The 26,426-nt window shown below is 40.6% G+C and overlaps 1 protein-coding gene across 4 annotated transcripts in view; it reads right to left on the bottom strand.

Annotated features, from left to right (window-relative positions):
• Nucleotides 1–26,426, bottom strand: part of VEPH1 (ventricular zone expressed PH domain containing 1) — a 277,180-nt gene that overhangs the window by 132,214 nt on the left and 118,540 nt on the right. For all 4 annotated transcript variants that reach the window (XM_061417635.1, XM_061417655.1, XM_061417624.1 and 1 more), the window contains exon 6: nucleotides 22,775–22,984. In XM_061417635.1, the coding sequence (XP_061273619.1) occupies nucleotides 22,775–22,984 (210 nt within the window). The remainder of the gene's footprint in view (nucleotides 1–22,774; nucleotides 22,985–26,426) is intronic.

Here is a 26,426-nt window from a genome sequence, read left to right as displayed (position 1 = left end):
ATGTATAATTTCCTAATGTTTAAATGTACCACTCAAGTCTCCTAAAGGTGCTACTTCTCATACATCAATCAACCTGGCACAGAACTGAGCCTGTAGCATCTATACTCTGTGTATGTCTCAATTCACTGATTTAAGTAAACCTTGTATTCCAAGACATGTATGTGTGTGTGTGTTAGTCACTCAGTCGTGTTTGACTCTGCGACCCCATGGACTGTAGCCAACCAGGCTCCTCTGTCCGTGGAATTCTCCAGTCAAGAATACTGGAGTGGATAGACATTCCCTTCTCCAGGGGATCTTCCTGATCCAGGGATTGAACCCAGGTCTCCTGCATTGCAGGCAGATTCTTTACTGTCTGGGCCACCAGGGAAGCTCTAAATGCCAAGATATGACTTTACAAATAAAGTATGTATTTGCAAAGGCATTCTGTGCTTTACAAGAAATACTTAGTACAGAACAGATTTCAGTAGTGAATATCCCTAATTTTTAGTACTTAACTTGGTTTTCAAAGATTCCATGTATAATTGCATTGGAACACATCTCTTGGGGTAGAGGTACTTGCCAATCAACTCCTTAATAACTATTTGTTAAGAACCTCTGTTAGTCGATCAGTCATGTCTGACTCTGTAACCCCACAGACTGTGGCTCACCAGGCTGCTCTGTCTATGGATTTCACAGGCAAGAATACTGGAGTGGGTTGCCATTCCCTTCTCCAGGGGATCTTCCCAACCCAGAGACTGAACCCAGTTCTCCTGCACTGAAGGCTGAATTTTTTTTTTTTTTTAATATTTATTTATTTTGCTGCTCTGGGTCTTAGTTGCGGCATGTGTGATCTAGTTCCCTGACCAGGGATCAAACCCTGCATTGGGAGTGCACAGCCTTATTCACTGGACCACCAGGAAGTCCTGCAGGCAGATTCTTTAGTGTTTGAGCCACCAGGGAGCCCTAGGGCACAGTGCTCTGTGGGACTGAGACACACTTCTGTGAGCTGGATAGCTAACTGAAGAGAAATTTATTCACTGAAGGATAACAATATTAGATGAATGAAAAATAAATACCACTGGGACAAGTTCCTGATAGCCTATTTTATACGTTGGCTCATGAAATTGCTAGGTAACAGAAGGGAAACTTAAGTACTCTTTTTGAGTCTAATATTTTTTTCAATGAAAGCATGAAATATTTTTTCAGTATAGATGCTTTCATTCATGCAAGGGTTCTGTATGTGAATTCATGGTGTGTGATTCATCACAGGGATGTTTTCCCTTCCTCATTTAAAGGCAAAAGCTGGATGTCAGGGTCCATACCATGTACCAGACACTGTTTTAGAAACTAGGAATACGGCACTGAAGAAAAAACAGTAAAAACTTTGCCACAGTAATGAGGCAGATAATAAACAAAATACATGTGTAAAATACAGTGTGTGTTGGATGCAGAAATGTGCCTCAAAGGAAAAAAGAACAGAATGGGGAGACCCACGGAGGGGAGTTAATGTCTAACAGTAGAGTCAGGTCAGATCTCACAGAGAATATGACATGTGAATTCAACAGGTTTTAGGATCTAAATGCAACATTCTCAATAGCCACAGAAAACAATTACAGTAAAACATAACTTGATTGACCCAGGGAGGTCAGGAGAGATAAGAACTGGGACATAGGAGATGTGATGCTTTACAACACAGAGTGCAATTTCAAATTTCAGGTAACGTCCTCTGCTTCAGCTTCAGATTCTTCTTCAGCAACTTTTTAAAAGTCAGTCTACAAACATTTCGCTTTTGAAAGCACATGTCTTCCTCAAGGTGAGGATGGCCGGAATCAACACAATTCTGGATGACTTTCTGGCAGCCAAACTGAGCCGAAGGGAAAATTAATCACAGTGCGGGAACAAGAAAAGCTATAACTGCTCTGGAACTCACACATGAAACCAAGCCAACCTCACGTCGTTTGTTCTGAAACCTTGGAGCATGTCCACGTACCTCACAGGGGTAACAGATGTGACTTTGGATTAGAAAGTGTGAGGTTAGGGTAAGAAGCGGGTTTAGGGGATTCTGATTTCTTTCTTGGCACCACGATATTTCGTCTCTGGGGGCCAGTGACTGCATTTTTTCTGCTTTCAGTCATCCTGCCATAGGGACAGGGTCAACAGCACCTGTGTGCTTTAATGGCAGGCCTGACCTCATCCCTTCTGACATAAACTGATCATTTAATATTAAAACAATAATAGCTGACCCACAGAGAGCACTTAATTTAAGCACCAAACCTATTCTATATGCTTTTTAGGTATTTATTCATGTAATCCTCCCAACAACACTGTGAGATAAGTACTGCCATCGCTTCCATTTTATAAGAGGGAAACTGAGGCACAGATGGAGGACTAATCAGTCCAGGTCACGCTGCTGCCCGGGTCTCTACGTCCGTGTCTTCACTGGCTATGCCTCCACCCCTCCCATCCCAAACCCCAAACTCCCTGCTTCTTTTTCCTATGTTTTATACATGTGGTCCTTTTCACTTTATATTGATTTAGCAGTATAAATATCATAAATACCTTATAAATACAGAATGGAAGAGCAAGTCTTAAACTTTTTGGTCTTGGGAACTTTTTACTGTTTTAAAAATTATAGAAGATACCAAAGATTTTTTGTTTATCTGAGCTGTATCTATTGACATTTGCCATCATTTAGTTAAATAAAAGAAATTTCAAAAAATGTCTGGAGAGGTTTTTGACTGTTACAATGGGGGATGGGAGGGGATGAGTTGGTAGTGTCTACTGGGCAAAGGCTGGAGATGCTGCTAAACAACCCACAGCCCCCTCGAAACCAACAGTTACCTGGCTCAAAATACCAATAGTGCCAACCTGAGCTAAGTGAAACTGGCTTTTTGTTTGTTTGGTTTCTTCCCTACAACATGTAGTGGTAAAGAAAACAATGAAGAGTACACTTGGTCCCGCTGTCTTGATTTGTGCTAAGGCACTGGCAGCTTTACCCAACGTTGCTTCTGTCCTTTCAGTACAAATGTCAACCCTGTGAAAAGGTCAATGATGTGTATTAGTGTGAAAATAGCTTTGACCTCTAAGATCCCCTGAAGGGGTTTCAGAGGTCCATGGACTGGACTGAGAATTGATGAACTAGAATCAAGGGTCAGCAAACTTTCTGTAAAGAACCAGACAGCAAATATTTTTGGCTTTATGGGCCATGTGGTATCCGTTATGGGAAAACAGCTACAGACAATAAGTAAATGAATAGGTGTGGCTGGATCTGGCTCACAGGCAGTGATTTGCTGACCCCTGAACTAGGTTATATGCTTGCAAAATTGCCTTGGCCATACCATTCATTTTTTGTATTATTCATTTTGTTTGTAAAATACTGTTACTGCTATCTCATAAAAACTCTTCTGTTACTCTTTGTTAGGCTGCATGCATATGTGCTCAGTCACTCAGTCATGTCTGACTCTTAACAACCCTATGGACTGTAGCCCGTCAGGCTCCTCTGTCCATGAGATTCTCAAGGCAAGAATACTGGAGTGGGTTGCCATTTCCTCCTCCAGGGGATCTTCTGGACCCAGGGTTCGAACTTGCATCTCCTGCATCTCCTGGATTGGCAGGCAGATTCTTTACACTGAGCCACCTGGGAAGCCCTTTTGTTAGGATAATAGAATGCAAATCAGAATGTGGCCAAAAATGAAAACATGGGAGCCTGGTTATGTTGATAACAGCTCCCCTCTATTAAGCATTCACTATGTACCAGGTACTTGGTATCTGCTTCCTCACCTAATCCTCATGACAACATTGCAAAAATGGTAACAGGATGAAGATACTGGTAAGAGTGCTAATCATTTGATCAAGATTACACAAGATCTGCCTGACTTCAGAGCTTGAATATTGCCGCTTTGGCTAGGCTGAAAAAGATGGCTTAGTGCAGCCTTGTGAGCTACCACCTTTCTCCCTCTCCCACCCACAGCAGGCATCACCAGCTGATTATAGCATTCTCTGCCGAAACTTTCCAAGACCCTTTCTCAACATCACCCTCCCTGTGAGAGGGTCTCAACCCTGGCTGTATGTTATTAGAATCACCTGGGAAGCTGTTAGAACAATTTAAGTGCCCAATAATTCCTCTCCCCGACTCTGTTTCTATTTAATTTCATTGTGATGGGTGGCGTCCAGGCATAGGAATTTTTAAAACCTCCCAGATAATTCTAATATAATACCAGGGTTGAGAATCACTAGTCAACATAGTTCCAAATCTGTGAAAATTCGAGAATTTGCTGATATAGGAAATATGGATTTGGTCCTGAAATCTACATTTTTCTCTCTATCCTTTATCAATTTGCAAGCGGATTAAAGAAAATAATATATTTTGCAGCCTGAATGAAAATATTTTAATTCCTGGGCATCTGTTATCGCTTTTTTTTAATTGTGCCATATATTGTATTTCTTCATAATTCATCTCTTAGATGTTTCCACACACCAAAGAGACACTTGCAAGGTGCATTAGGAATGTAAATCAAATGAGCTTACTGTTAAGGCTTTCTCAGTGAAGCTTTCCTAGGGAAAATCCAGCTTTTGCTTAGGAACCCTCAGAAGCCTGAGTGGGGACAGCAGTGTTTAACTGCTTGCATTTACATTCATTTCATGAGTCTCCTTCCTAAAGATGGTACAGCTACTAGCTTCAGAGCAAGAGTTGAAGGGTTAGGATGGACACTCCCCCTTCACCTCAATTCCCTGGCTTCAAGAAACTCTGGAGCAGGGGAGTCAACTCTTTCTGATTGGTCCTGGGATTTTCCTTGTTTCAACGCTGAAGGTCCCTCATCCTGGGAAACCCTCAATCAAGGGCAAATTGGGACATTTGGGCACCCCACTCTGGAGTGAGAAGGTGTGAAATTATTTCAGTTTGGAGAACTCTGCTAGACAGCCTAATGCTGCTGGTGAATGTGATGCTATATCTGTCTGGGTGTGTGTATATGTGTGTGTGTGTGTGTATTGTGTGAATGTGTGTGTTTGTGCACACAGAGTCAACTATTACTATTCATAGTAGCTGTGTCCTACAAAGTCACATCAGACACTGGATTAGCAAACATGGAAGCACTGTTTCTAAAGGAAATACAGTAGTAGGTTCCCAAAAGCCTACACCCACGTATTTTCATCAACTGATCAAAACATAACCTTGTTTTATGTGTGTTTCTATTTAAAGATGTCTTAAGTGATACAGATCATTAATTCATTAAAATTGAGCCCAGCCAAGAGTGCTGTAATTCATGGACAAATGCAACGTACGTAATTTGTCCATGAGGTGCCTCACAGCCATCTCATACTTGGGAAAACCAGAGAGCACTTCAGCACCAAACTTGGGACATTTTAGACATGAAATCACCAACAAAGAGAACAAAGATGAGAAAAACGTGGCACTAAATACATCATCCTTTTTTGTAACTAGGGGGCGGGTATATGACTTTATCCTGGGCATTTGGACTTGAGGTGAAATTTTCTGGGATGGGAGATTGACGGAAAAGGTTTTCTTCCCAAATAAGAATAGACACATGGAGGGACACACGCCTTTTCTTTAATCAGATGTTGCTTAGTCTACAACATATGCTGCCCAGATCTGTGGCAGCCATTTGGCAAGCAAAAGGGGACATGATTACAGGACCATGTTAATATCCCAAGGAGGTGGAGAGAAAGAGCCTTATCATCAAGGGTTCCTGATGACCTTGTGGAACTTTTGAAGGGATCCTGGACCATCAAGTCTTGCAGACTTCTTAAATGAGATAATAAATATTCTTATTATTGAAACTGGCTTTAGTTTGATATGCTATTACCAAACTCATCTTAGCTGACACAAACTCTTCAAGACTTTGGTAGGAGGAATAATGAAATAATACCTAAGAAGGACCTGGCATAGAGCAAATGATTTTTTTTAATGGCAGCAATCAATCACTATTATAAGTAGTATTTTTAATGTGTGTAAGTAAAATTTTTAGTAAGTAAATGTAAGTAAAAGTTTTAAGTAAACTTTTTAATTTTAATGTGATAACACTGGAAATATCAATGAATTTAAAAATAAGCCATTCAGTAGAGGCCTAGTGTTTTATTATAAATATTATTGTTGTCAATGCTAGGCATACTTCTAGCACACAGTAAATGTTTAATATTAATAGCTTTTTGACATTATGGGATACATGCTGTATATGAAAGAACAGATATAAACATATTTAAGTAATGAAACAGAACATTGGCAATACCATTGAAGGCACCAATGTGCCCCTCCCTTGTGCTTCCTTCTTCCTCTCTCTGAATACTCCTTTGCAGAGAAACCAATATCAGGTTTTAAAAGTCATTTTTAGTCAGTGGGAATCCACCTTGGAACATAAAAATTTTACTTACTGGTGGTGCATGAATCCTGGTCCTATTTTACTGGAAGGCTTTTAGGCTCTCCTATTCTGTGGTCTGTTCAAAGTTTGGGATACTAACCTTTAAAATAAAATTTTAAAGATCCTATTGACAGATGAGTTTATAGTCCCTCTTTTTAGAAATTCCAGATGACTGAGTCCAGGTCATTACAGACCTGTTTCTGCTGGAGTCAGCTGGTCTATCTGTGTGATGTGCGAAGCTTCTCCACGCCAGCCCCTGCTCAGGGCCTCCCTGAATCACACCCACCTGAAGATTTATAGCTCTTTCTGAGACACTTTCTAGCAGCAGCCCAAACTGTTCCACTGCCTCAAAATTTCCCCTTGAAACAAGGAGCAGTTAAGTGTTTGGCTTTCTAGAAGCTTCCTTTACTGCATGGAAAGTAGAACTGGTTAGACACTAGTCGGACAAACAAAGAGCCCAGGCTGTTCTAACTGTCGATACACACGAGAGATTTCTTGGGATACGTATTTCCAGAGGAAGTCCCACCCTGGGAGAACAGGAAAGGTGGCAGTCCATGGAAAGCCCTCCCGACAGAGCAGGCACAGGAGTGGTGTGGTGGTCACAGAGGGGATCAGAAGCTCTTTCCTGTGTTCGAATCCTGGCACTACCACCAGCCAGTCATGACTTGAGCAAGTCACTTAACTCTGCATGGCTCAGTTTATGAAACAGATTAATGTACCCACCTCATAGAGAGGTTGTGAGGATTCAGTGAGTTAAAAACAAAGCATTCACAACAATGCTTGGCACTGAAAAGTGCTAAATAAATGTTAGCGATTATTGTTTCAGTGTTGAAAATCTTAAATGTAAATGCAGATGTATCTAAATTATCACCAAAACTAAAACAATCTGTCTCAAAAGCCATATATCCCCTTAATTTTTCCAGATAACTTATTTTGTGATTTAATAAAGGTTTGGAAGTTCTAAAAATGTCCAAAACCTCAATACCAGCTCAGTAAGCAAATATAGGCCACTGTTTTGGTAACCTGTGAAAAATTTACCTAGAGGTGAAATTTGTTCAACATTTTACCAAGATAGCCTATTTCTCTTTTTTAAAATGTTACATGAGGGCTTTCCTGGTGGCTCAATGGTAAAGAATCCACCTGGCAATTCAGGAGACATGGATTCCATCCCAGATCTAGGAAGATCCCACATACTCAGGGCCACTGAGCCCCTGTACCACAACTATTGAGCCTGCACTCTAGAGCTCCGGGAGGCACAGCCTATTAAGCTCAGGCACCCTAGAGCCTGTTTTCTGCAACAAGAGAAGCTACCGCAATGAGAAGCCCAAGCACCCCAACTATATAGGAGCCCCAACTCGTAGCAACTGGAGGAAAGCCTGTACAGCTATGAAGACCCAGCACAGTCAATAAATAAATAAATAAGATTATTTTTTAAAATGGTGCCCAGACAAGGATACACTCTTCTAGCCTGAAAATACTAACACAAAAATAAATGTAAAATGCTTGCAAAGTAAGTAGGCATCAAGTGCTGTCAGTTTATCATATTCAAAAGCTAAGATTCAACAATTTTAAACATCGAACATTAAGAGAGCAAGCTGCTTGAAATCCTTTTTTGTGGAACAAAGTAGAGAATAAATAAAAACATTGTTGATGTCTCTCTTAGGCAGATAATCCTCCAATTTTGAGCTGATTTTTAAAATAGCATTCCGAAACGTCACATTCCTCAATTCTTTCTTTTATCCTCTGGTCATGCCTCAAGTTTCTGTATATAAACTTGGAGTTAATTGAACATATTTTTCTTCCCATTGATAAACACAGCTCTATTATAATTTAAACAGATTTATATATTCTAAATAATCATTTAATCCAATGTAAAGGGAATGAGTTCCTATCCTTTCCTTATTATTTTTGATTCAGTTTCTGTGATTTTAGGAACACAGTTTCCATGGGCACACGTAGAGTAATAAATCATGCCTAGTAAAACAATACTGTCTAGGCAAAACAATTTAAAAAAATAAGTCCCAGTAATAAATTTCAAGAAACAGCTGATGAAAACAGATGTATCCTTTGTTTTGAATGAAACTCTAATTTTCTAACATGGCAAAAATTAGAGATCAGCTGGACTCAGTTCAATTCCATGCACTTGGCACAGAATGCTAAAGTAAACCATGCCCTTGTTAAAAGAAAAATACAAACAGAAAACACAAAGTATAATTTTTGCACTTATAAAGCAATTATGGCTTTTATTTAATATTTAAATGTGGAACTTACTATGTCTTCCTCAAAGAGGTGTTTTAATGAAGTTGACTTAGGATTTAAAGTAGAAATCATAGAATTTAAATGTAGCTTATTTTTATGCCTTGCTATTTGAGACAATAATGTAACCAAATAAATTCTGTTTTTAATATGATTGCTTTTTTAAAAGGGTAGAAAACTGAACATGGTCTCCTGTCAGTAAGTGTTTCTAATTTAAGAGTATTTTCCCCTAAATAGCATTTGGTGTGGCCATATTTATGTCTGAAAACACAAATCTCTCTTGGTTTGTACTGAGAGTTAATCTTTCAGCATCTTTTCTTTGCATTGACCCCCAAATACTTATAGATTTTAAAGCTTGTAGAAATATATCTAATTTGAGCTTCAAGCATAATGTTGTTTTGTGGGTTGATAAAGGATTTAGAGGTCGGATTTACTCGTTAAAAACTGGGGGCTTGGGAACTTAGCCTTTTAAAGGTAAATCTTTTGTGTGGGCTCAAGCGACTCAGAATGAATTATACAGAGCCAGAATTTCTTCTCCCACCACACCATGGTCCCCTCATGTAAATTACCTCTCATTGATTATCCCCAACAATGGTTCCACTATTTCTTTTGCTTCAATTAAGCAAACTTTTTGAAAGAGCATTGAGGATTTTAGCATTGAAACATTTTTGCAAAACTCAAAGCAGCAGCCCATCTTTAACTACACAATATCTATTTAGCAAATGTGGCGTAATCACAGAATGATAGAAAAAGTAACCACAGATCTTCTGGCCTAATCATGGAAACCATTTTGAAGAAAGTTGCTTATTATGGGCCCAAAAAGAAAGGAAAGAAATAGGGAGAAAGAAAAAGAAATTGTGTTTGAACTTTTTGCCAGGAAAAAAAGAAAAAGTGCTTTGTGGTCATTAGAAAAGGAACACAATATGGTATGATTTAACTCAATCGAACTATACATCAGCTACAATTGAACTTTCCATACTTTACTCATTACATTACATAATTTACTCATTATACAATTAAAAACAAGATGCCTATCTTTCTTTGCACCTACTTATTAAAAAAAAAAAAAGCCAGGATGTTTTATTCATGGTAGCTGACATATAACTCCCAAAATACAAGTTAGACAGAAGTACTTGGATAAGTATTACCTCATTATGTACAGAGGAGAATGAAGTGGAAAAATGCAGTTTGCAAATGTGACCTTGCCTAAGATTGGCAATTTCCTTAGCTAGGATAGATTAAGTTTTTCTGCTACATGTGTGCCCCCTATCCCGCCAATGCTCCCCTTTTCTGTTGCTGCATTTTGCCTTGGGTTAATTATTTCTGGTCTCATAGCAATGTTTTCATTGTGAACCTCTTGAACTGCTTGCTGGAGGTAAGCAGGGCATAAATAAATAAGTAAATCAAAATATGCAAACAAATTACAGCTAACAGGATGGGGTTTGAAGGTAAGGCTGGCCAGGGTGTGCTTGAAAGCGAAGGTCTGAAATGTACTAGTTTGGAGGAAAAAATTACTTTCCAAAGTGCTTTCTACTCACTTGTGAGCTCACCTTTATGTAAACAGTGGAAATAAAGCAGAACAGCCTGTTTAGGATTTTTAGATAAGGCTGTGTTGAGATCTTGAACGGACTCATAGTCCATTTTTATCTTAGTCTATTTGGGCTTCTCACAGTTTTGAAGACTACTAAGTCCAAGATCATAGTGTTGGTAGATTTGGTTTTTGGTTCCATAGAGGAAGGGGACAACAGAGCTCCCTGAAAACTCTTTAATAAGGGCACTAATCCCATACATGAGGGCTCCACCCTCAAGACCTAATCACCTCCCCAAAACTCCACCTTTTAATACCATCACTTTAGGATTAGTCTTCAACACAGGAATTGTGGAGATGGCTGTGCACATTTAGACTAGAGCATGATGTAATTTTGCCATTTCTCAGCAGAATAATAGAAGCGTCATCTCATTGTATTCATTGTTTTCATTTTATCTACTTTGTGGGATACTAAAACCCATGCATTTAGCCTTCAAAGTAATTCTCACTTTCTAAAGTGGAGGATGGTAGAATATTTCCTTCAGGAAATCTCTTTAACTTCCCATTTCTTCCCATTGCCCACCTTCTCTGCCAATTTAATCTGTACCTACCAGTCTTGAAGAGAAAGAGTTGATCACTAAATCATGTTTTGGGAATGCAGAGCTATCACAGAGAAGGTGGGCTCTGGGAAGTGTTTCGAAGGAGGAAGAAATATTTGACTGAGGCAGGGGCCACTGTCACAGCTGAAGAAAGATTGTCTCTTAAGAAGAACATAGTAGAAGGAAGAGCCAGAGAAAACATAGACAGCAATAGGAGTTTAGTATAATCCAGGGATCTCTAAAATCAACCAAGAAAATAAAGACTTCAGTAACAGGAGATAGGAAAGTGTTTGTTTTCCACTTTTCTGGGTGAATTGCCAGATATTTGAAACTCTATGGAATTGACACAGCACTGAAGTTGGGAAATCTACAGTTCTGAAAACATTCACTTTCCAGGCATCTCAAATTTATTAATCGTAAATAGCAACTATTTATTTACCTACTCTAGATTTATTTATTACTTAACAAGGAATAAACTGATGCCAAGATACCCTTCTCAATGTAATTTCTTTTCTGTTATCTACATGTAAATAACAAGACTCATTCTGGTTAATGCTAAGAACTCTAGCATGAACATTTCAGTGTGACAGTCCCTTGCTGATCTGCTGACTGTCAGATACATCTTTTAGAGGCTGTGAACTAGCACTAAGCTCCCCACTCCTATTCACTACTAAATAAAACCAGGCTTACTTTTTTTGACAAATAAGAAAGAGAGCTGAAATGTAAATATCAGCTCAAATAGTACAGTTATGGGTATGCAATAAAACTCATCTACTTTCAAGTGTTCTTGTCATAATTTTTGAGAGTAAAATTATTTTTAAAAAACCACAAAAACCCTTAACATCATGATGACACTATCTCTGTGTCAAATCGTGCTGGGAGTTTTGGGGATGCTTCTAGATCCTGGTTAAAATATGATGAGTCAAGTAAAAAGAAAAAACAAGAAAAAAAATTGGAAATTTAAGCAAAGGAAAATCTTGTATATACACTCCCTAAGTTATTATGTATAAAAGTGCTAATTAGGAACACTCTCCTCATCCTTCCCCCATCACCACCCCCTTTTCCACAGGAGTGGGGATGGGGTGAGGAATTCTAAGAATGTTACATAGGAAGTATCAAAGCCCAGTGCAGGATCCTTTCTAAGAGAAGAAAAACCAGAGCCCCTTCCAACAACAGAAGGGTTGATTTTTATTAAATATTTAACTCTGCTCTCTCTCCAGTGCCTTGCCCTCATCAGATGTGTGACAAATGCTCAGAAACTGTATAACAAATACTGCTTGATGTTCCCTGGGTTTCTGTTTACTCTAACATTGCCAAAGATGGTCATTTTTAAAGGTTATTGACTTATTACTTTGTAACAAAATGAGTCTTACAAAGAAACTCTGGGGGTATGGCTGAGTGTGTTTATAAACCATACATGAATCATGCATGCAAGTACACATGTGGGTATGTCCAGACCTCGGGGGAATCCTTGAGTAGATAAACCCTGTGGGAGCTGGATCCTTGAGACCAGTGCATCTTACACTTTCATGTGCACACAGATCACCTGGGGATCTTGTTACCTTGTAGGTTCTGAATGTAGTTCCCAGTGATGCCCAGTGCCAGAGACTACACTTTGGCCACCACACAGAAAGAAGACCAATAGAACCTGAAAACCAATAGCTACAACCCATGACTGGAACCCTATGTCTGTAGTGTTCCTGGTCTTCCTTATGACCTGCCATGTCATCAGCAGCTGTCTACTAGCATAAGACCTATACTAGTGTCAAGTTCCAATCTCAATCTAACAGCTGGTCAGCAAATATTTGTGGTTCATATGCTAGGAACCCATCGCAGGGGTGGGCAGTGCAGGGGGAAAGAGAAGTATAAGGTACAGCGCCCTCTTTTGCAGTGCTTAAAGCAGGTTAGGATTGGTGCGTGGATTCATATACCAAGTGAACGGAAGGCAAATGCAACCAGAAGTCAGGTGCAGACCCGACGTTGCGGATGTGCACTCTCCCATGCTTAGAGAAGGGGAGATGATGATGGCCGGGGAAGGTATGGAAATGAACTTTTCTGGGATCGGGCTCCCCAGAAACAGACCCTGGGATGATTTATGTGCAAAGCATCTATTTGGAAGTTCAGGAGATGAGGATGGGAGTTGAAGAATGAGACAGAGAAGGGAAATAGCTGGGAAAGGGTGCCTGGGAATTCTGGGAAAGGGTTATCTCATTAGAGGGTTGACAGAGTTGAGGTGTAAATACCCCCATCGTTGGTTGAAGGCTGCTGAGGAGGCTGGGAGGATATTCCTCATATATCTATCCTGCCATGCATGTTAGCAGGGTGGCTTTGTGAAGCTGAGGAAACCCACAGGCTCAGAAATGCAGGTGCTGGCAGTTAAAGGGGCTGGCTTATGCTGAAGAGATTTGTCTGAGGGCTATGGGCAGAGCCAGGTCTGTGCTATAGCCTTTGAAGAGCAGCAGGATTTGAGCTGGAATTAGCAACTACTTTATCCTCTCAACTCACCTGCTGTCAATGCCCAGCTGTTGTTTGATGAATCCAATATTCATTTACATCTTAAGTTCAAGCCTAGAAGGGTAAATCACTAAGTAGAAACTTTCTGCTTTTGCTGCAGCAACCACAGGCCTACTTCCTCACAGATATTGGCATAAGAAAGTCAGAAGTCCCCTCTGAAAAGAGGAGATGAGATCTGTGGGGATCAGGCTGACAGTCCTTGGGGCTCAATCCTGAGGAGAGACTGGTCAGGCAGAGGCCCCTTCAAGGACTTGCCAAGCTCTCCCCTCAAAGAGGCACTGAGAGCTCTCAGTGGTTTGGTCAGTTGGCCTAAATTACAGTTGATAATTACAAGACATTGTTGAAAATTGCTGCAACATGTAACTTTTGTAACCATTATTTACTATCCTACATTTTTAACTATTTGTGGGGACTGTTTGTCCTTTTACCAGGCTCTTTAGTTTCTTGGAGATGCTGAGGTACACAGTATTCATTTGCTTGTCCACACAATAAAGGGAAACAAAACACTGGTGACCTGGACACCAGTGATAAATAAGTGTAGAGAGAGAGGGTAGAAAACAGGACCTGTCTGCGGATCGATGAGGAATGTCGTCATCTGGAACGAGTCTGCACCAGCTTCAGCCCTCTCCCCTCTTCCATTATCCATTCCACGCCCCAGGCACGGTTTCCAGAAGGCTGAGGGCCTTCCCCCCGCTACAGCAGGCCATTGTAGCTGCTGTGTTCTCCATGGATACTCTCCTCCTTCTCCCCTGACATCATGCTATCATCCAACAGGCCTCACTTAGAACATTCTTCCAAATTCCGCCACCCAGGGTGACTTGTTTCCTTCTTGATACAGATCAGAAACCGGTAGTAACGGGCACAAAAATAAACTTTAATAATCTATTTGTATATCTCTGTCCCCCACCAGCCCGTATTCACTGTGAGCCTCCCTAGGGCAGAGACCATGTCTTTCTCCTCTCTGTGTCTTCATCACTACCAGTACTCAGGCTTGCATCTAGAAAGAATCATCGACTCATCCTTGCATCACAGAGACAGGTTAAGGAAAATCAGTTCTATTAATATGTGAAAGAATATTCTGTACATACTTGAAGTTTTTTTTTCTTTACACTTTGTAAGAGATTATTAATATTATTTACAATTAGCATGTAACCTTTTTACAATATAAAAAACAATAAAGCTATTGACATTTTGGAAAAAAAAAAGAAACTTCCCCAATCGATGACAATTCTGTAGTAGTAAATAGCTACCAGCTGGCGCTGACCAAGGCTTCCCAAAGACTCTGAGCAGACCAAGTTTTATCTAGATTCCCCACCCTAGGGGAAACTGGGGTGTTTAAGTCACAGGTCCTTCCTTTTGTGGAATGGCGCCCAGAGTCTTTAGTCTTGACCTGCAAGCTAAAGGTGCACAGCATCCATCCAGGTCCTATATTGCAGGATGTTTTTCCACAGCCAGGATGAGGACAGTAATGTGGTTCTTGTTGCCTTTGTCATTCTTTTCCTTTTCCTCCTGAAAGTGTTTTTGTGGAAGGCCTGCCGGATGTCACAGAAACCCGACCTGGGCAAGATGTGTCACTTCTCTACTTGAAAAGTGTCCATGACTCTGAGCCCAGAGAGGATGTAATAAACACGCTCTGGTGCTTGGCCAGCATATTCCAGCCAGTTAGGAAAACAAGGCAGAGGGCACAGGATTTCACGCCCACCCTGGCAGAGGCCAGGCTGGGAGGGCAAGCCATCTGATTCTTCACAGGTGCAGACTGCTGGTTTCCAGCTAAGGAAAACAACTGGCTGTAGCATCCTTCCACGTGCTATGAGATCATGTGTAAAAAGCAGCTTAGGGCATCTCTGTTTCCGCCATATGGGTTGGTTGCCTTGTGGGTCTGGCATGGGATGGGCAAAACACAGCTATGGAGGGTACCAGTGTGTGCCTTCTAATGAGATGAAGTCCTGGTGAGGATGGGGCTATTAAACTAAAATTGCTTCAGTTCATTTATCTGAGACTTAAGTAGATGGACAGAACACATGAATTCAATTTGTCCTCTCAAGAAATGAAAGCCATTCCTAAAGGGCTCTCTTTTTCACGTGGACCCACATTAGAAGAGAGGGTTGTAATAACTGCAATATCTAACCAAGGGGGCTGGGACCACTTGTATGGCTCAGAGAGTCTAATGGGTAAAGAAAACAATGAAAAAGAATAAAGCCTCTGGAACTGAAGCATTCTACTTCAGTTCTTCCTGGGCAAGAAAAGTCAACCTAGTCTGGATTTAATTTAGACCACTTCAGATTTAATTAATGACAGGTTTTTTAAAAAAAATTGATGCAAACTTATTTGAGTTGTTTTTATAGGTGAGGAACTGGGGACCACCTGCCCTTTACGGAAAGCAATGCACTTCCAGTGCCCCCAAGAAAACAAGGCCTATTTTAAATTATAAAAATTTTTATAAAATGTGGCTTTATTATTGTTTTTGTTATTTTTATTCCCCTCAGGAATGGTGGTCTGTAATATAAATTTAAAGCAGATAGATGTTCCACACTGAGAAAAAAAATTATATATACTAGTTACTTGTTAACAAAGAAAGAAGATACAGCCAGTCCTACTTTATATCTTTAATGGAACATATAGTACCCATTCCTTTTATTTCTGTCCTTATTTTGACCCCATATACCCATCCATTCAGCCTCTTTCCCTGAGGAGCAGGGAAGAGGCGCATCATTTACTTGTTGCTGTCTTCCCTGATTTCAATCTGTTGGACTTAAGTTCCAGTCTGTATCCAAATAAATGCAATGAGAAAGCCCTGGGCACCACTCAGGAGGTAATACATTGCTGATATGTATTGAATGTTTAGCAATTGCCAGACACTGTTCTCCATGCTTCAGCTGATTAATTCTCACAACAAAATTAGGAGGTAAATAATATTGCTATTCCTATTTAACAGATGAGAAAAATGAATCAAGAGAGGTGATGTAACTTGCTAAAGGCCACACAGCTGAGTCAGGATTCAAACAAAGGCAGTCTGACTCTTGAGACACCCTCTTAGCCACCATATTACAGTGTATGGATGTCCCCACATTCGGGCAATGGATTCTTACGTAGACAGATCCCAGGTGGTGAACACTGCTTAGTCTACAGTGGTGAATGTTCCTCCTGGGCACTACACTTCAACCAGCTTGCTGCCTGTGAAGTCCTTGCATATGAAAACCTCTTTTCATGATCCATTCAACATCATTTTTCTCTGATGTCACCTACCAAGGAGCCAGGATCTTTTGGAATCATTGACAGACATGCCTCATCATATGCTTTCTAGTTAATAACACCAGGTCCCCTGTCAAACTCATTTTCATCTTTCACCTACTAGATAAATTGTACTGGCTCTGAAGTATCAACATTTTCCATCTTAATATTTTCCTTGCCTTCCTCTTAAGTTATAGTTATGTCACCTAGAAGAACTAGATGCTTGATTGAATGAAAGTGGCTAGTGAGAATTCAACCTTCAAATTCTTAATGATTAAGTGCTCCCAAATACTCACGAATTCTTTTGGCCACAAGTGAATTCAGATGGATAAGGTAAGATTCCTTCCTATGAGAGCTCAGAGGCTCATGGAGAATAAACAGACATGGACAGGCAAATTATGACGTGACACAGTCAGTATGACCTTTGCTGCTGCTGCTAAGTCACTTCAGTCGTGTCCAACTCTGTGCGACCCCATAGATGGCAGCCCACTAGGCTCCTCTGTCCCTGGGATTCTCCAGGCAAGAATACTGAAGTGGGTTGCCATTTCCTTCTCCAATGCATGAAAGTGAAAAGTGAAAGTGAAGTCGCTCAGTCATGCCTGACTCTTAGCGACCCCATGGACTGCAGTCTACCAGGCTCCTCTGTCCATGGGATTTTCCAGGCAAAAGTACTGGAGTGGGTTGCCATTGCCTTCTCTGTATGACCTTTGAGATACAGCCAAAGTGCCATGGGAATGTAGAAGGGGTAACTGCCTAAGAGAACCGAGAAGAGCTTACACAGGGGGAGGTGACATTTGATGTGGGTCAGGAAAGATAAGCAAGAGCAGGGAATGGAAACTATCCAGCCAGAAGAATAGGCTGTGAAGATGATGACATATGTCAGTGCAAGGTATGCTCAGGGAAGGATGTAAAATGGTAATAGAACACAGAGGGCATGGAATAGCCTGGACAGGTAAGAGCTAAAACTAGAAGGAGGGTAGGGCCAAGCCAAGATGACGGCATCCGATAGGCAGTGAAGGAGCCAACGGAAGACTCTGTGGAAGGGAGAAAGACCACACTTGCACTTTTAGGAAGAAAACTGGTAATTTAACAAAAGATACATTGGAATGGGAAGAAGACATCTGTCTCATTAACCCTCTCCAGCTGGGTAGAATTTTATTTATTTCTGTTGCTGTTGTTGTTATTATTACTGCTGTTAGATGAACCGTATCAAGCACTTGCTGTATGCCAGGCACTGTGCTAAGGGTTTTGTATGAATTCTCTGGATATAAGTCTGGGGATGGACCCTCAGAAGCTACTATGTTATCCTTCTATTGTCTGGCACTCTCCACTACAGTTTCCTCATTTGAGAAAGACAGAAGGACCTGTGTGTTTTTGCCATGCTGAGGATGTATCTGATATTAATAAAATAGTATTTCTTATTTATGCATCTGCTTCATCTGAGCATACCACAAAAGTGGGGTGAATCCTGGCATGATGAGGAGCCAGCTGTGTCCTTTACTGGACAGGCCAAGGAAGGTGCACCTCAGAGGCAACCACTCATCAATTATCCCAGAAGAGGATGTATTTCTCTGCCCTTTGGTCCTCCTAGTGTTACCCTCCATCCAACAGATGCACGTTAGGTGCCAGAACACACCTGAAAATTGCCTGTGAGTCACTATACAGCTTCCTATAGGGACACAAACACTATATAGCTATTAAGCATGGTTTCATTTTAAATTTGGGCAAAAATATCCCTGAGGTAATTTGGAAGAGAGAAAAAAATAAGAAACTATAGGATGTTAATTTTTGTTTTATAGAACAGCTTCCCTCTGCTACACCAGCAGATGGGAAGATTGTGACTGCTATCAGCTGTTGTAAACAGTTTGCCTACCCAGATGGGTCCTGATATGAAAGACAGGTGCATCTGGTATGCTTCCCCGTAGCCAGCCCTGCAGTTCCTACACCTGTCTTCATGCAGGCACAGAACATAAGGCAGAAGTCAATTAATAATGTGTGAGACTGATTCCAGGCTGACTCCACCCTTGAGGTTATGCCAGGCCTGAGGGTCACAAACCCCTGGAGAGCCCCACACCCCGGTTCCCCTTAAGGCTCAAACACTGTAGTTTGGTGGAAGGCAGGCAACAAGAAAGGGATCAACAGTAGGCTCCAATCAATCACCAACTGTGCATCTCAAAAGTCATAGCAAGATATTCCAAGTTGCATTGGCTTTTCTGCATTTCTAAAATCTTTTAAATCCTAGCAACAAATATCATCTAATACTTGGCACCCCTGAGTACATCTGAAAATTTTACATGGTGTCAAAGAGAAAAAAAATTTAACTGAGTCAATTTTTAGATAAGACCAGAGTACGATTGAGAGAGAGGATCCTAGGGCCTGAGGTCACTAGGTTATTGCAGCTATTCCATCATGAACACCTAAACATCTCCACGTCTCATATATCCCCGTGTCCCTTTACCTCACGTATACCAAGCTCTCCATGCAGAAAACAGTGGGATCTTTTCAGGGCAAAGTTCCTGCTGTTCTCTTTTAATTGCAATTTCCTCCTCCATGGGTCATCAGGAGCCTGTACTTGACTTCTGTCCTCAAACCCACCTGGCAATGCACTTCAGTAACTTCCGGTTTCCTTCTAAAAAGAGGCTGGGTAGAAATAACCATACACATATATCTTGCCTATTGGTTTTGGTCTTTAGGAATATGGCGCCACAAAAGTTTTAGAATATTGAACAGGTTTACTCCAATTAAGCAGTTAATAGCCACTTAGGTTGTTAATTCTTGGGACAACTGAGTTTTATCATTCTTTAAAACTAAAGGGTGATATTTTAGGCATTATTTCTGAATAAAGGATTCTGACTAACATTTAAGGTAGTTTTGTCACGCTGATCTTGAATGAAATGGAATAATGGAATTCAAGAATATCAGTGCCGGAAGGGAGATAATCCAATACAAATATATTATATATATTTTATATACGTGTGTGTGTGTGTGTGTGAATTTAATAGTTATTTAAGACTCCTTGTTGGAAAAGGAAATGGAAACCCACTCCAGTATTCCTGCCTGGGAAATCCCATGGACAAAGGAGCCTGGTGAGCCTACAGTCCATGGTTGCAAAGAGTTGGACATGTCTGAGCAACTAAACAACAAACAGCAACAAAGTCTCCTTGTATCAGTCCTTCATGAGGCTTCATAAACATGTTTCATGTCTGCATAATAGTTTAACAATAAGTTTCTAACTTCTTGCTGTTGGCAGTGAATGTATTTATGCCTAAATCTGTGGGATTTTCTTGAACATTGTTTCCTTAGCATATGGATATTATTTGTTTTGGAGCAGAGAAAAGAGACCCAGAGAAAAGAATCACTTGACGAGTTGCAAAAAGACATTCCTTGTCCTCAGTCATTCTTTATGTCCTTCTCTTTTGATTAACTGGGCATGTGGCCACCTAAATCCAGACTACACATTCCAGCCTCCCTTGCAGCTATGGTCATCTGCAGCTTTGTTTTATTTAGCCAATGGGATATAAACAGTAGGCTGTATTTGTCTGGAAGAGTCCTTCTCCCCTTTCCCCTATTGGCTGAAATGCTCACTTGATGGGTGGAGATGAATAACCATCTTGGACCAGGAGATGGAAGCTCTGTGCTCTTTGGTATGCTCCAGGATGGGAGACCAACAAAGGAGAAGGGGGGGCCTAAGTTTCTGAAACATGGGGTTCTATACTGACTGCCTTCTAGACTTCTTTATGTGCAAGAGAAATAGATGTGTATCTTTGTTTCAACAATTTTTGTTTTGAATTTTTGTATTACCCTTGACCATATCTAATCTAAACTGCTGTGTCAATAGTCTGGAAAAGTTTTAATTAATTATCATGACTTTATGGAGGAAGGCAGGATGGGTGATGGACAAAGCCTGATTGACGCTTGCTTTAAATATATTATGCCAAGGGATCTCAAATACTGATCCAAGAAAAGGTGTATCAGAATTACCCTGGCAGGCCAAAAATATAGATATATAGATACAGGTATATAGGATTGGAACTAAGATCCCACGTGCTGCACAACCAAAACAAGAATTACACTGGCAGAGGCTGGGGAGGCCCCTTTCCTGGAAACTTTGATTCAATAAGTATTCTCTAGGGTCCAAGAACTTATGTTGTGGAAAGAGCTCCTAAAACAATTCTGATATCTATATATCAGATATATAATAATATCCCAATACGTTTGGAAAGTGTTTGATCTAGAATTGTTCTCTGCTGACGAACTGAATCAGAAGCATCAGAAAAAAATTTTTTTCTCTCTCAAACACAGATGCCTCCATGGGTATGTGAGAATGAGATATGGAGATAGAGCAAGAGAGAGAGAAAGAAAAAGAGACAGAGAGAGACAGAGACAGAGAAGAGAAAATACTCTGGTAGTCTTAATTTTGAAATCAGTGATTCCTCAGGCTCTTTGGCCCCCCTTTTCTCTCTATACTCACCTGGAACCACACAAATATCACCTAATATTCTATTCCCTCTCAGATTAGCCTTAGTTTAGATAAACTGACAGTGGCTAGAATTGTTTTTTGTTTGTTTTGCTTTGTTTACAGATTACATTTTCTGGGGAGGTGTAGTCACCTCCAATGTGCATTATTACATATTGTTGTTTAGTCCCTAAATTGGGTCCGACTCGTTTGTGACCCCATGGACTGTAGCCCACTAAGCTCCTCTGTCCATGAGATTTCCCAGGCTAGAATACTGGAGTGGGTTGCCATTTCCTACTCCAGGATATCTTCCCCATCTAAGGACCGAACCCTCATCTCCCACGTTGGCAGGTAGATTCTTTACCACTGAGCCACCAGGGAAACTCTTACTACACATTAATGATTCATAAATGTATTTGTGACAAAAAGAATGATAACTTAAAGATTCCAAGGCCTTGCCCATCAGAAGTTGAATTTTTTGGTCCATGCAAAAACCTGCAAGGTCAGCAGACCCAGTCAAACAGCTGTCGGTCACAGTTGGCCTAAAAGCACTCGGGCATACCACAGGTTCTCCTGGCAGCAAAGGTGACAGGGCACAGAACGTGTTACCAGAAGGCAGATCATGGCAAGCATGAGACATTCCAAACAGCAGTGAACAGAAAGGGATTATGCTAAGCAGCATGTCAGTACTGAGTAATCCTTTTACAAGAGCCACTGTCACACTCATAAGCACAGGCTGCTTGGGGCCCAGTTCTCCCACCTTCTTCTGGGAAATTAAAGGAGAAAGACTCTCCATCAGGAAGAAGCCTGGCACTCACCAGCTCTCCACAAATCTCAGCAGAAATCAAACAAAACAGAACCAAAGAACCATTTTAAGACAAAATTTGAAAACAGTGCTAATGATACCAAAGATCTAATTCCAACTGGGTCACCGACTAACCCAAGCTGAGTCTGGATGAGTCACTTAACCTTTCCAGTTTTTAACTTTCTTCTCTGTGGACTCAAGAGGTTAAACTTGGTGAACTATGAAATCCTTTTTAAGAGTTAAACAATTTTATACTTATCTAATAGGAAATATATAGTATAGGTAAGTGCATGAAGTAAAAGCCTTCCTCTATCAATTACACATTTGCTTCTATTTTTAAAAGATAAAAATCCTCAATTTCAACATAAAATCATCAGACAGACATGCATATGTGTATACACATGCATGCACACACCCTTCAGAACTTTAATTTCTGGAAATTCTTTCTTAGTTGCCTAATCCCTACAAGCTCTGATGGCATCCTGTTGCTGCTGCTGAAAGATTTTATTATGCAAATATTTAGACTAGGACTTTCAAACACCCATGAACGTTTATTGCACTCTCCAAAGGAACATCGTGGAGAGGGTTCAAAACGTACTGAATCCAGGCACTTATTGACAGGATAGCTATGGGTCCTCATTAATAGGCAGTCTCTGAGATCTAACTCCATGTTTACTGACATTCTTGGGTTAAGCAGAATGGCAACCAGAAATGAGATGAAAATCTTGCTGGTTATTGTTATTACAAAGTGGTCTCCATCTATCATTGGGCTTTCTCCATTGTAACCCTTCCCCTTCCTCGGTGACATGTCAGCAATAAAATCCTCACTTCCTGAGCAATCCATATAACCCTGCTACAACATGCCCTTGATCCAGAGGCCACTGTCTATGCCAAAAAAAAAAAAAAAGAGAGAGAGAGAGAGAAAGGGGAACTTTCAGAAGTCTCAGGACATATCTGAATATCATAGAGCTCCAATGGATTAAGTGCCAATGGAAATTAGGGAAATGAAGAGAAAAAAGCCATACTTACTTCATCCACGTGTCCGACAGCCCCGTAGATTCTCGCCATTTGTCCAATGAGGTAGGGGGATCTCTCAGCAATCTCTTTCAGCATTGGAAGAAAACTGTTCAAAGCCATTGGCTTGTAGCCTGCAATCTCTATGAGGATGCTTAGGATGATGTCGTTATGGGTCGAATCCTTCAATTGCCCAATTAGGAAAGGAATACACTTCTGAACCACCTACAGGAAGAAAAGAGAAGAAGGGAGAAAAAGAAACAGAGGAAAGTTAATTAAGTCAGAATCAATCTAATACTTTTGTGTATTCAATCTGAACTCAACACATTCTGAGATTATTACTCTTGTTGGAACGCAAGCAAATCGCCCAAGTCTGAAATTTAAAATTTACAGTAAAATTTCAGAGCCTTCAGTTTCCTTTGCCTTTTCTTTAAATCTGTGCTCTGCAATTGAAGAGTTAAGGCTACAAAATGCTTAAACGCTGCTACTCATTCATAAGTCAAGGTCTCCTGTGTTATGTCCTTATCACAGTAGTGTTACATTTCCTCCAAACCACCCTGAGAGCTTCAGCTTTTTTTGGAGGGGGTGCCCTTATATGATAGCATTTTCCTCCAAAATCACTGCAGATGGTGACTGTAGTCATGAAATTAAAAGACGCTTACTCCTTGGAAGGAAAGTTATGACCAATCTAGATAGCAGATTCAAAAGCAGAGACATTACTTTGCCAACAAAGGTCCATCTAGTCAAGGCTATGGTTTTTCCTGTGGTCACGTATGGATGTGAGAGTTGGACTGTGAAGAAGGCTGAGCACCAAAGAATTGATGCTTTTGAACTGCGGTGTTGGAGAAGACTCTTGAGAGTCCCTTGGATTGCAAGGAGATCCAACCAGTCTATTCTGAAAGAGATCATCCCTGGGTGTTCTTTGGAAGGAATGATGCTAAAGCTGAAACTCCAGTACTTTGGCCACCTCATGGGAAGAGTTGACTCATTGGAAAAGACTCTGATACTGGGAGGGATTGGGGGCAGGAGGAGAAGGGGACGACAGAGGATGAGATGGCTGGATGGCATCACTGACTCGATGGAAATGAGTCTGAGTAAACTCCGGGAGTTGGTGATGGACAGGGAGGCCTGGCGTCCTGTGGTTCATGGGGTTGCAAAGAGTCAGACATGACTGAGCGACTGAACTGAACTGAACTGAAAGACTCCAGGAGAACATTATCAAGTAGCATTCTCAGAAACTGGTTGTGCTGTCCATTATCAACTGTGCTGCAAATATTCAGAAGAATGAATTTGATCAGTAATTACATTGAATTGAAAAGCATAGATGGCATTAAAAAAAAGAGTAGGGCAACTATTTATTGAATATCTACTATGTACCCAGAATGTCTAGAGATTCCTAGAAGGTAGGATAAAGGCCAGAATTTTAAAACATGGTCTAAAACATGCTCAGTCCCTGCTTGCCTACTCCTTAGACATCATCTTAGACATGCCCACCTTGTTCTCTCAACTTTAGTAACAATGTCATTTGTCTCTCTCTCAAATTCTTCTCACCATAAGACCTTTGCACATATCATTCCTTCTCTGTAATAAGGTCTTTTCTACTACCTCATTTCACCAGTTAATTCCTAGTTATCCATAGAATATCAGAGGGTTTCAATTTAAAAGAGAATATAAGTATGTAAGAGATCCTTGACAATGACTTTGATTAGAGCCTTCAAATTAGAGAAATATGGTGTGGAAATATTTAAAATAAAAATAAAGCAGGAAAGAGCTCTTCCTTTTTCTCAGTTTTCCATTTGGACCACAAAAACGTTACAAGATAAAAAACTACTAAAGTAAAATAATATCTACCATATTCTCAATATCCTAACCTTTCTTAGTTTTTAAAGTCTTTATCAATATAAGGATGCAATAATTTGCATTAAGGAGAATGTGACTTTTTTGTGGAATGGTGTCTCTATGTTAACACAGAGACACATTGCATACTGACAATTTAATGAATTGTTTGTCTGCTAAAATAAAAGGATTACAAAGAACAACCTGGGGAAAACTGAACAATAAAAGTACAAACTATTAGTCCATTCATACTTCTCCCATGGTTATTTCTTTTGTTTGTTGTTGGTTTGCTGTTTTGGTAAGGCAGACTTGAAATGTGACTTCCGGTATTAGGATTAAAAAATCTGATGCACAGCTCAGCCTGCTGAACTCATAAACTGACCCCCTGCCAAAAACCTGCTTTTCCCACCTCTCTAGCCCCAGGTGTCTCCCTTCGTATAAATGACACTGCTATTCTACCTGCTCAAGCCAGAAGTCTGAGAATCATTCTTTTTTCACAAGGTGAGGGTGGGGGGGCTTGGGGGTGGGGGGGTGTTGGGGAGGGAGGAATCATTCTTGACTACTATTTTCCCCTTTTCAGCAGCTTTATCTGAGCAGTCACCAAGTCCTATTGATTCCCACCCCTCAAGTATCCCACATATGAGTCCACTTCTCTTCATGTCCATTCATCCATCCATTCACTCATTCACAAATTATTTATGGAGTCCTTTCCATTTGCAAGGTGCTATTCTAGGTGCTACAGTTAATGTTGTTAACAAGTCTAACAGGTTGTCATTTCCTCCTCCAGGGGATCTTCCCAACTCAGGGATTGAACACTTGTCTCCTGTGGCTCCTGCATTGGCAGGCAGATTCTTTACCACTGAGCCACCTGGGAAGCCCATATATATTATCTTATATATAAATATATACATAAATTTATAAATATAAATTACCCTATATGTAAATTTAAACTTGATATTCATATCCAGTAATCATGGAAGAAAGGTTAGAGCTACTCTCTGATAAATGGCACATATGAATGAACAGTTCAGTAAAGGCTGCCAGTGCATTGGGGGTGATTGTATGTCCTTCAGGAGAAACTATGTGAGGTCCCTGGCACCTATGGCAGAAGTGTCAGCCAGCTGCTCCGGGTCAGGACAGTGCCCTTTTTTTTTTTTTAAATTTTATTTTATTTTTAAACTTTACAAAATTGTATTAGTTTTGCCAAATATCAAAATGAATCCACCACAGGTATACATGTGTTCCCCATCCTGAACCCTCCTCCCTCCTCCCTCCCCATACCATCCCTCTGGGTCGTCCCAGTGCACTAGCCCCAAGCATCCAGTATCGTGCAACGAACCTGGACTGGCAACTCGTTTCATACATGATATTATACATGTTTCAATGCCATTCTCCCAAATCTTCCCACCCTCTCCCTCTCCCACAGAGTCCATAAGACTGTTCTACACATCAGTGTCTCTTTTGCTGTCTCGTACACAGGGTTATTGTTACCATCTTTCTAAATTCCATATATATGCGTTAGTATACTGTATTGGTGTTTTTCTTTCTGGCTTACTTCACTCTGTATAATAGGCTCCAGTTTCATCCACCTCATTAGAACTGATTCAAATGTATTCTTTTTAATGGCTAAGTAATACTCCATTGTGTATATGTACCACTGCCTTCTTATCCATTCATCTGATGATGGACATCTAGGTTGCTTCCATGTCCTGGCTATTATAAACAGTGCTGCGATGAACATTGGGGTACACATGTCTCTTTCCCTTCTGGTTTTCTCAGTGTGTATGCCCAGCAGTGGGATTGCTGGATCATAAGGCAGTTCTATTTCCAG

The sequence above is a fragment of the Bos javanicus genome, chromosome 1, assembly GCF_032452875.1.
Source record: "Bos javanicus breed banteng chromosome 1, ARS-OSU_banteng_1.0, whole genome shotgun sequence".
In the NCBI taxonomy this organism is placed as follows: domain Eukaryota; kingdom Metazoa; phylum Chordata; class Mammalia; order Artiodactyla; family Bovidae; genus Bos; species Bos javanicus.
Note: the sequence above shows the minus strand (reverse complement) of the source record. Positions and strands in the feature narration are given on the sequence as shown.